This window comes from Bombina bombina, chromosome 1, assembly GCF_027579735.1.
Source record: "Bombina bombina isolate aBomBom1 chromosome 1, aBomBom1.pri, whole genome shotgun sequence".
NCBI classification, from domain to species: Eukaryota; Metazoa; Chordata; class Amphibia; order Anura; family Bombinatoridae; genus Bombina; species Bombina bombina.
The window spans coordinates 717,233,737-717,245,773 of NC_069499.1; the positions used below are offsets into that span (position 1 = coordinate 717,233,737).

At 39.6% G+C, this 12,037-nt stretch overlaps 1 protein-coding gene across 1 annotated transcript in view; it reads right to left on the bottom strand.

The window, feature by feature from the left end:
* ARHGEF9 (Cdc42 guanine nucleotide exchange factor 9) overlaps positions 1–12,037 on the bottom strand; it is a 916,750-nt gene that overhangs the window by 31,454 nt on the left and 873,259 nt on the right. Inside the window, exon 12 of the mRNA XM_053699217.1 lies at positions 10,696–10,939. Within this exon, the coding sequence (XP_053555192.1) occupies positions 10,696–10,939 (244 nt within the window). The remainder of the gene's footprint in view (positions 1–10,695; positions 10,940–12,037) is intronic.

The window sequence follows — 12,037 nt, forward strand, 5'->3', positions numbered from 1 at the left end:
CAGTAAATAAAACATGTTGTTGTTTTTTAAATTGTATTAAAAGGACATTTTAGTTTAAAAATAAAATGATCTATCTTGATACAGTAGTTGTTTCGCACTCAGGCCCCTATTTATCAATATTTGGGGGTATGGGTTTATCAGCCCCGCCCTCTAGTGCTAACAATCCAGCAAAAGCAGAGGTTGTCACTCTCCTCTGGGAGGATCAGTCTTAAGGAAAGGTTGCCAGCTGTCCTCTAACCTGTAGTTGACTGGGCACTGGCTCTATCCTGTGCCCCATCCTTGATACTGCCATATATATTGTTCACAACGGAGCAGTCACTGTATCCCTTAGGATGCCAATGAGACACAAATACATGATTTTATCTCTTTGGCTGCCAGTAACACAGAAACTGCAGTGATCTGACCCCCTTAACTGCCAGCAGCACACAGAACAATGTATGTACGCCCTTAACCTTGATTGTAAGAAAAGACAGAGCAGAGATGTGTCCATGAGGCTCCAAGTGACGCACAAATAATGTAACTCCTCCCATGACTACCAGTAACACATAAGACAATGTTTTTTACCTCCTCCTTGTCTTCCAGTATCACAAAGGGCAGTAAGTGCACAGGTAACTTCTTTCTGTGTCCTATTTGTAATGTGCTAAGAAATAGGATACCTTTAAAACTTAGTTTCCTCTCAGGGGACTTTAACATTACCATGTTCAGTATTTTTTGCATAGATTTTACTGGACAGCCTGCTGAGATAGTAGACTGACCAGATGAATACTGGACACCTGGAAACCATAGTCTGGGGTGCTTTAATGCCACCACCTCAGAGGTAGAGGAGAGGTTGGGAAGCAGTGGTCTTGTAATCACTGCTTTATAACGTGTGGTGTCAGGATATGCTCTACAAGGGTTTGTATATTGCATTTGTATATGGAGCCCTATGTCTTTAACCATCACTAAAGAGCTAAGCATATAGTTAAAATTGTGTACCTGGCACATGCCTTTACTGCTCAAAATTAGGATATGAACAGTGATTGGAGGACAAATAATTATTCCACTTCTGATTGGCTCATTGGCCTTATCCATATTTGGAATGGCAATGCACTACACCAGGTAAGTGAGTTTGTCTATGTGTTTAACACTTTCTTAGTGAGAAAAGGAAACTGTTTTAAAATGCTTAAGGAAATAAGTTTTTTTATTATTTTGACAGAATACACTGTACAAAGTGAAAAAAAAAAAAAAAACAATGTTAATCATTTAAAGGGCCATTAAAGTGATAACATGATATGGTTTGATTTGTTAGAGAACATAATTCTATCACTAGCGTCACTGCATCGCTACCACTACTAGTCTGAAGCGGAAACTGACACTGACCCAGCGCTAGTCACACAACCCAAAACTTCTGACAGTTATATGTCTAAAAAACAAGGACAATCACAAATCATTTCAAACCATACTAGAAAATCACTAAACATCACCAGGGATCACATAACACTAATCTAATCCTAAGAGTCTCGTGCTGGACGGTGCTTCATCACTTCAGACTCTTCAATACATCTAGGATAGTTATTTATCTGTTATTAGTCAATATATTTGCTCTCCTCTCAGTCCAATCCCGAAAAATATATTGCCTGAAGGTTACATTCAGATCCTCCCTCCTAATCTTCCTGCTAATCCTTATTAATGCATTCTCTCGTGTATTGATCATCCCAATACTGCACGTCTCTCCTTCTAGCTTTCTACTAATTGCTGTATTTCTTATGCCACTTCCATTTCTTGTCAACTAAGCAGATTTATATTCTGACTTCATGTTGCCCCTTTAATCTACTAATGCTCACCAGAAGCCACCTCTAAACACCATTCCTCGTTCTTATTAAAATTCTACTCCACTCATTATGTACAAAATCTCTCTTTCCTTTCCTAAAGCCTAGTTAATTTACTTACAGCTATATCAAGCGTTCAGATGTCCTTGACCTATAGCTAATCTTGTGGTTACATTTCCATTTATAAAATGAAAAGGTGAAGACTTAATTTACATAATGACCCCCAATATATGTTACTGTTTCAATCATCTATCAGTAAAGATTTACATATTACCGTTGGGTTGTATTCAATGTTCCCTCTAAGGCCTCTATTTATAAAGACTTGCATAGTATTTTGAGGCGATTTGTGTACAAATCTGTGTCCATATACCCAATGCCGCCGTATATTTTCTTGCTTAAAGAGAAATGCAAAGAAAATATGCAGTGTATAATTAGGCTGTATGGACGCCGATTTGTAAGCAAACTATGCTTGTTAATTAATGTTTGTTTGCAATATTCGTGGTCTATATGAAAAGTTATTTTTTTTTCACAATTTTATGCCTTTCATAGAAAACCAAAGTAAAATGGCCCCTTTTTTAAGTTTGTTCCTTTGTAAAAAATACTTGTAACCTTACTTAGAAAAAAGTATTAAGTAGCAATTTTGTGCCTTACACCGCACGCATTATAAGTTGAAAGTAAAATATTTTTACTTGCGCGCTAACCTGACGCCTCGTTAATGTATTCTCCCATAGACTTCAATAGTGCAGGAAAAGTGGGAAAAAAACTTCACACCCAAGCACATTTTCTCAAGTGCACTATCCCAACATATTTCACATTCCAATGTTCTTGACATATAATAATGTTATACATAATTTATGTTTTTTGGTAAAATAAATATCTATAACTTATGTGTATGTATATATATATATATATATATATATATATATATATATATATATATATAAATATATATGAATGATTATATATAGGTATAGATACATAGTACATACATATATGTATAGGAATATCTATTTAAAAATACTTAGAACATATTTCCCTATGTGAAGAACATTGGAATTAGGGATGGGTGAATGTGCTGAAAGTGTAATTAATTTGGTTGAACGAATAGTCCTGTGGACATTCGTTTTGGACAACTGAATGTTGATAAGAATTAAAAACCATTAACATTCGGTAATCAAATGTTTTTTCCGGTTTTCGAATGATCGTAATTAGATTGAAGAACCACATCCAAAATTTCAAATGTAACATTTGATTTAAGAAAATATAATTTATGCTTACCTGATAAATTCATTTCTCCTGTAGTGTAGTCAGTCCACGGGTCATCCATTACTTATGGGATTATATCTCCTCCCTAACAGGAAGTGCAAGAGGATCACCCAAGCAGAGCTGCTATATAGCTCCTCCCCTCTACGTCATATCCAGTCATTCGACCAAAACCATACGAGAAAGGAGAAACTATAGGGTGCAGTGGTGACTGGAGTTTAATTAAAATTTAGACCTGCCGTAAAAAACAGGGCGGGCCGTGGACTGACTACACTACAGGAGAAATGAATTTATCAGGTAAGCATAAATTATATTTTCTCCTGTTAAGTGTAGTCAGTCCACGGGTCATCCATTACTTATGGGATACCAATACCAAAGCTAAAAGTACACGGATGACGGGAGGGACAGGCAGGATCTTTACACGGAAGGAACCACTGCCTGTAGAACCTTTCTCCCAAAAACAGCCTCCGAAGAAGCAAAAGTGTCAAATTTGTAAAATTTTGAAAAAGTGTGAAGTGAAGACCAAGTTGCAGCCTTGCAAATCTGTTCAACAGAGGCCTCATTCTTAAAGGCCCAAGTGGAAGCCACAGCTCTAGTAGAATGAGCTGTAATCCTTTCAGGAGGCTGCTGTCCAGCAGTCTCATAGGCTAAACGTATTATGCTACGAAGCCAAAAAGAGAGAGAGGTAGCCGAAGCTTTTTGACCTCTCCTCTGTCCAGAATAAACGACAAACAGGGAAGAAGTTTGACGAAAATCTTTAGTTGCCTGCAAATAAAATTTTAGGGCACGGACGACGTCCAGATTGTGCAAAAGTCGTTCCTTCTTTGAAGAAGGGTTAGGGCACAATGATGGAACAACAATCTCTTGATTGATATTCTTGTTAGTGACTACCTTAGGTAAGAACCCAGGTTTAGTACGCAGAACTACCTTGTCTGAATGAAAAATCAGATAAGGAGAATCACAATGTAAGGCCGATAACTCAGAGACTCTTCGAGCCGAGGAAATAGCCATTAAAAACAGAACTTTCCAAGATAACAGCTTGATATCGATGGAATGAAGGGGTTCAAACGGAACACCTTGCAGAACGTTAAGAACTAAGTTTAAGCTCCACGGCGGAGCAACAGTCTTAAACACAGGCTTAATCCTAGTCAAAGCCTGACAAAAAGCCTGAACGTCTGGAACTTCTGCCAGATGTTTGTGTAAAAGGATAGACAGAGCTGAAATCTGTCCCTTTAACGAACTAGCAGATAAACCCTTTTCTAAACCTTCTTGTAGAAAAGACAATATCCTAGGAATCCTAACCTTACTCCATGAGTAACTCTTGGATTCGCACCAATATAAGTATTTACGCCATATTTTATGGTAAATTTTCCTGGTAACCTGGTTTCCTAGCCTGTATTAAGGTATCAATCACTGACTCCGAGAATCCACGCTTTGATAGAATCAAGCGTTCAATCTCCATGTAGTCAGCCTCAGAGAAATTAGATTTGGATGTTTGAAAGGACCCTGAATCAGAAGGTCCTGTCTCAGAGGCAGAGACCATGGTGGACAGGACGACATGTCCACTAGATCTGCATACCAGGTCCTGCGTGGCCACGCAGGCGCTATTAGAATCACTGATGCTCTCTCCTGTTTGATCCTGGCAATCAATCGAGGAAGCATCGGGAAAGGTAGAAACACATAAGCCATGTTGAAGACCCAAGGTGCTGTCAGAGCATCTATCAGTACCGTTCCCGGGTCCCTGGACCTGGATCCGTAACAAGGAAGCTTGGCGTTCTGGCGAGACGCCATGAGATCCAGATATGGTTTGCCCCAAAGATGAAGCAGTTGGGCAAACACCTCCGGATGAAGTTCCCACTCCCCCGGATGAAAGGTCTGGCGACTTAGAAAATCCGCCTCCCAGTTCTCCACGCCTGGGATGTGGATCGCTGACAGGTGGCAAGAGTGAGACTCTGCCCAGCGAATTATCTTTGAGACTTCCATCATCGCTAGGGAACTCCTTGTTCCTCCTTGATGGTTGATGTAAGCCACAGTCGTGATGTTGTCCGACTGAAACCTGATGAACCTCAGAGTTGCTAACTGAGGCCAAGCCAGAAGAGCATTGAAAATTGCTCTTAATTCCAGAATGTTTATTGGAAGGAGTCTCTCCTCCTGAGTCCATGATCCCTGAGCCTTCAGGGAATTCCAGACTGCGCCCCAACCTAGAAGGCTGGCGTCCGTTGTTACAATTGTCCAATCTGGCCTGCGGAAGGGCATCCCCTTGGACAGATGTGGCCGAGAAAGCCACCATAGAAGAGAATCTCTGGTCTCTTGATCCAGATTTAGCAGAGGGGACAAATCTGAGTAATCCCCATTCCACTGACTTAGCATGCACAATTGCAGCGGTCTGAGATGCAGGCGCGCAAATGGTACTATGTCCATTGCCGCTACCATTAAGCCGATTACCTCCATGCACTGAGCCACTGACGGGTGTTGAATGGAATGAAGGACACGGCAAGCATTTAGAAGTTTTGATAACCTGTCCTCCGTCAGGTAAATTTTCATTTCTACAGAATCTATAAGAGTCCCTAGAAAGGGAACTCTTGTGAGTGGCAATAGAGAACTCTTTTCTACGTTCACCTTCCACCCATGCAACCTTAGAAATGCCAGAACTAACTCTGTATGAGACTTGGCAGTTTGGAAACTTGACGCTTGTATCAGAATGTCGTCTAGGTACGGAGCTACCGCTATGCCTCGCGGTCTTAGTACCGCCAGAAGAGAGCCCAGAACCTTTGTAAAGATTCTTGGAGCCGTAGCTAACCCGAAGGGAAGAGCTACAATCCGGTAATGCCTGTTTAGGAAGGCAAATCTTAGATACCGGTAATGATCCTTGTGAATCGGTATGTGAAGGTAGGCATCCTTTAAATCCACTGTGGTCATGTACTGACCCTCTTGGATCATGGGTAAGATGGTTCGAATAGTTTCCATTTTGAACGATGGAACTCTTAGGAATTTGTTTAGGATCTTTAAGTCCAAGATTGGTCTGAAGGTTCCCTCTTTTTTGGGAACCACAAACAGATTTGAATAGAATCCTTGCCCGTGTTCCGACCGCGGAACTGGGTGGATCACTCCCATTAGTAAGAGGTCTTGTACACAGCGTAGAAACGCCTCTTTCTTTATCTGGTTTGCTGATAACCTTGAAAGATGAAATCTCCCTTGTGGAGGAGAAGCTTTGAAGTCCAGAAGATATCCCTGAGATATGATCTCCAACGCCCAGGGATCCTGGACATCTCTTGCCCAAGCATGGGCGAAGAGAGAAAGTCTGCCCCCCACTAGATCCGTTTCCGGATCGGGGGCCCTCACTTCATGCTGTCTTAGGGGCAGCAGCAGGTTTTCTGGCCTGCTTGCCCTTGTTCCAGGACTGGTTAGGTTTCCAGCCCTGTCTGTAGCGAGCAACAGTTCCTTCCTGTCTTGGAGCGGAGGAAGTTGATGCTGCTCCTGCCTTGAAGTTACGAAAGGCACGAAAATTAGACTGTTTAGCCTTTGGTTTGGCCATGTCTTGAGGCAGGGCATGGCCCTTACCTCCAGTAATGTCAGCGATAATTTCTTTCAAGCCGGGCCCGAATAATGTCTACCCTTTGAAAGGAATATTAAGCAATTTAGATTTAGAAGTCACATCAGCTGACCAGGATTTAAGCCACAGCGCTCTACGCGCTTGAATGGCGAATCCGGAGTTCTTAGCCGTAAGTTTGGTTAAGTGTACTACGGCATCAGAAATAAATGAATTAGCTAGCTTAAGGGCTTTAAGCTTGTTCATAATCTCATCCAATGGAGCTGTGCTAAGGGTCTCTTCCAGAGACTCAAACCAGAATGCCGCCGCAGCAGTGACAGGCGCGATGCATGCAAGGGGTTGTAATATAAAACCTTGCTGAACAAACATTTTCTTAAGGTAACCCTCTAACTTTTTATCCATTGGATCTGAAAAAGCACAGCTATCCTCCACCGGGATAGTGGTGCGCTTAGCCAGAGTAGAAACTGCTCCTTCCACCTTAGGGACCGTCTGCCATAGGTCCCGTGTGGTGGCGTCTATTGGAAACATTTTTCTAAATATAGGAGGGGGTGAAAAGGGCACACCGGGTCTATCCCACTCCTTGTTAACAATTTCTGTAAGCCTTTTAGGTATAGGAAAAACGTCAGTACACGCCGGTACCGCAAAATATTTATCCAGCCTACATACTTTCTCTGGAATTGCAACCGTGTTACAATCATTCAGAGCCGCTAATACCTCCCCTAGTAATACACGGAGGTTCTCAAGCTTAAATTTAAAATTTTAAATGTCTGAATCCAGTTTACTTGGATCAGATCCGTCACCCACAGAATGAAGCTCTCCGTCCTCATGTTCTGCAAATTGTGATGCAGTATCAGACATGGCTCTATTATTATCAGCGCACTCTGTTCTTACCCCAGAGTGATCGCGTTTACCTCTTAATTCTGGCAATTTAGATAGTACTTCAGTCATAACATTAGCCATGTCTTACAAAGTGATTTGTATGGGACGCCCTGATGTACTTGGCGCCACAATATCACGCACCTCCTGAGCGGGAGGCGAAGGTACTGACACGTGAGGAGAGTTAGTCGGCATAACTTCCCCCTCGTTGTCTGGTGATATTTTTTTAACATATAAAGTTTGACTTTTATTCAAAGTAACATCTATACATTGAGTGCACAAATTTCTATTGGGCTCCACATTGGCCTTTAAACATAATGAACAAACAGATTCATTTGTGTCAGACATGTTTAAACAGACTAGCAATAACACTAGCAAGTTTGGAAAAAAACTTTTAAATAAATTTACAAGCTATATAAAAAACGCTACTGAGCTTTTAAGAAAACATAAAAATGTGACACAGTTGAATTAACAATGAACCAAATATGTTAAAACAACCAAATTTTAACAGAAAATGTATAAAGTTAGCAGAGGATTGCACCCACCAGCAAAAGGATGATTAACCCCTTAATACCCAAAACGGATAACAGTTGAAATAATAAACGTTTTTATCACAGTCAAACACACTGTCACAGGTCTGCTGTGACTGATTACCTCCCTCAAAACTAGTTTTGGAGACCCCTGGACTCTGTAGAGACGTCCTGGATCATGGAGGAAGAAATAGGAAGACTGTGACTAAATTTCTACTGCGCAATAAAGCGCTAAAATAGGCCCCTCCCACTCATATTACAACAGTGGGGAAGCTCAGTAAACTGTTTTTATTCAGAAAAAAACGGCAGCCATGTGGTAAAAATCATGCCCATAAAGTTTTATCACCAAGTACCTCAGAAAAAAACGATTAACATACCAGTAAACGTTTTAACAAAAAATTGAAAATTATGAAGTGTTATTAATAAGCCTGCTGCTAGTCGCTTTCACTGCAGTGCAGGCTCAAATATTACTTTAATATTGACAGTATTTTCTTAGTGAAATTCCATTCCCCAGAAATACCTCAGAGTATACATACATACATATCAGCCTGATACCAGTCGCTACTACTGCATTTAAGGCTGCACTTACATTACATCGGTATTAGCAGTATTTTCTCAGTCAATTCCATTCCTTAGAAAATAATTTACTGCACATACCTCCTTGCAGGTGGGCCCTGCATGCCATCCCCTGTTCTGAAGTTACCTCACTCCTCAGAATGGCCGAGAACAGCAAGTGGATCTTAGTTACGACCGCTAAGATCATAGACAAACTCAGGTAGATTCTTCTTCTAATGCTGCCTGAGAACAAACAACACACTCCGGTGCCGTTTAAAATAACAAACTTTTGATTGAAGAAATAAAAACTAAGTTTAACACACCACAGTCCTCTCACATGTCCTATCTTTAGTTAGGTGCAAGAGAATGACTGGGTATGACGTAGAGGGGAGGAGCTATATAGCAGCTCTGCTTGGGTGATCCTCTTGCACTTCCTGTTAGGGAGGAGATATAATCCCATAAGTAATGGATGACCCGTGGACTGACTACACTTAACAGGAGAAATACTATTCAGAAGTTCAATAGTTCAGGTTGTAGGGAATTTAGTAAATGGATACATAATAGATACAAATATATCAATCTAAATTTTTCTATTTCAAATATTGCATAATTCAATATTACATTTAAAAAGAGCTTTAGAAATACTATTACAAATATATCAATTCAAATTTTTCAAATTTGAATACTGCATAATTCTAATCAAATTATTAGAAAAATTAAAATAGAATTTTACATTTAAAGATAGCATTAGAAATACTATTACATTAAACTTATGTTAGACTGTTGTACAAACATTCAAAACAAATGAACAAATGTGTTAAAATCAGTTTCTTTTTTTGAATCTTGAAAAACATTCACCCATCCCTAATTGGAATGTGAAATATTTACAGTAAATTCACAGTATAACACTTTATTAAATATTAATTTTGCATAAATGTTTTTTCCTGTTTTCAGCTACTTGACTGTTAAGGGCTCTAATGCACTTATATATATATATATATATATATATATATATATATATATATTATTTATTTTTTTTTCAAAATCACACAGCCCTAGTCTATATATATATATATATATGAATGAAATTATGTGTTTATATGTGTATATACTGTATATATATGTCTGTAAATACATATATACACATATAAATACATAATTACATATGCACACACACACACACACACATATATATATATATATATATATATATGTATATACACATACATACATAGACATAATTAGACATGTATATGTATGTATCCCTATGTTAAAGTCCTTTGCATGCCTTTTTTTACCTGGTGAGCAGAGGCCATTTTGCTGAGGTGCCTGGGAACCTATTGGTGAGCTGTAGGGGCCACTTTCCCAGGGTGCCTGTGACTATATTGGCAAGCAAGGGACACTTTTCTGGGGTGCCTGGGAGCATATTGGAAAGCAAAGGCTTCTTTCCCGGGGGTGCCTGGCAGCCTATTGGCAAGCAGGGGTCACTTTGGTGGGGTGTCTGGGAGTATATTGGCAAGCAAGGACCCCCTTCTTAGGGTAACTAGGAGCATATTGGCAAGCAAGGGCCACTTCCAACGGGGGGAGATGCCTGAAAGTATATTGGCAAACAAGGGCCACATTCCTGTTGTGCGTGGGAGCATATTGGCAACAAGGGCCACTTTCCTGGGGGTGCCTAGGAGCCAATTGGCAAGCAGGGGCTAATTTCCTGGGGGGTCCTGGGAACTTATGGGCATGCAGGAGCCACTTTCCCAAGGTGCCTTGGCTTTAAAAAGCTGAAAAAACTGTGCACAGCTAATTTGACTTTCTGAAAACTATTCGCCTAAAATAGTAGTTAGGCAAAAGACTTTTGCCTAGGCAAATGTTTTTTAAAGCTTAAAGAATGTCTCAAAAACTATTTGCCTACCACATACTGTATATATGTTACTCTGTACTTGCTCAGTGCCACACACAGGCGGTTTCAATCCCACATACAAGGAAAATAATTAGAAGGAACATTGTGTATTTATATTTTTTGCAGTGGGTGTCATAATGTACAAGGTAAATAGGCAGATACATCGCAGATCAGTAAATATGGATGTGAATCTTGAATTTACTACACAAAATCTCTTACCAATCTTCTCATCTTCCTGAACCATTTTCCTCTCCTCTCGGAATGCACGCAGCCATCTTAGTTTTTCCTCCAATTTTTTAGCAAAGTAAAGGTGCATCTCTTCTGTCTCCTTGTTGTGCAGTTTAAATGCGTTCTTCACGCTTACATTAAAATCCTCATCCCGTCCATCGTCCACCTCTATCACCTCATATTTATCCATATCCATGCGACCTTTGTAGTAAAGGATATCTCTACGGATCAGGTCCTGCAGAGAAAAACAGAGGATTAGCATGTAGACAACTGCACATAGTTTGCGGGGCCAACTGAGAGATTACACCAAATATGAATTAATTTACTCAAACTAATGTCTTTTAATATAATTTGGGGAGATATTTTTCATATTTTAAGAACAGTTTTGCTTTAGCTGTCTGCATCAGCTGCCTTCTTTCAAAAGGCTCCATTTTTGAGATGATGTGTTTTACAACTGTCCCAAAGAGCTTAGCCTTACAGAACTGCCATAGCTTAGCATTACATCACTACTGTGACCTAGTTGAGCACATTTGGTGAGCCAATGACAAAGGCATGTGTGTATTCACCAATTCAATTTGTTCTTCCATGATACATTTATCATTATAGTAAGAACAGGACACATTTACAGTTACAAAGAAAAGCCATATCATCCAGAAACTCGTTTCTCTGACTTAAAGGGACAGTCTACACAAGAATTGTAATTGTTTTAAAATATAGATAATCCCTTTTTTACCCATTCCCCAGTTTTGCATAACCAACCGTTATATTTATACATTTTTTACCTCTGTGATTATCTTGTATCTAAGCCTCTGCAAACTGCCCCTTTATTTCAGTTCTTTTGCTAGACTTGCAGTTTAGCCAATCAGTGATAGCTCCCAGGTAACTTCACGTGCATGAGCACAGTGTTATCTATATGAAACACATGAACTAACCACCTCTAGTGGTGAAAAACCTGTAAAAATAAATTCTTAAGAGGCGGTCTTCAAGGTCTAAGAAATTAGCATATGAACCTCCTAGGTTAAGCTTTCAACTAAGAATACCAAGAGAACAAAGCAAATTTGGTGATAAAAGTAAATTGGAAAATTGTTTAAAATTACATGCTCTATCTGAATCATGAAAGTTTGTTATGGACTAGACTGTCCCTTTAAAGAAGAAGTAAAGTCAAAATGAATGAAGATAAAACATTACATTTTATACAACTTCCAATTTACTTCTTTTATCAAAATGTCTTTGTTTTTTCTGTATTCTTTGTTAAAGAGTTAATCTAGGTAGACCCCTAGAAGCTCGGAAGCGCCCATGTGTCTTTAGTACTCAATGGCAGCAGTATTTGCAA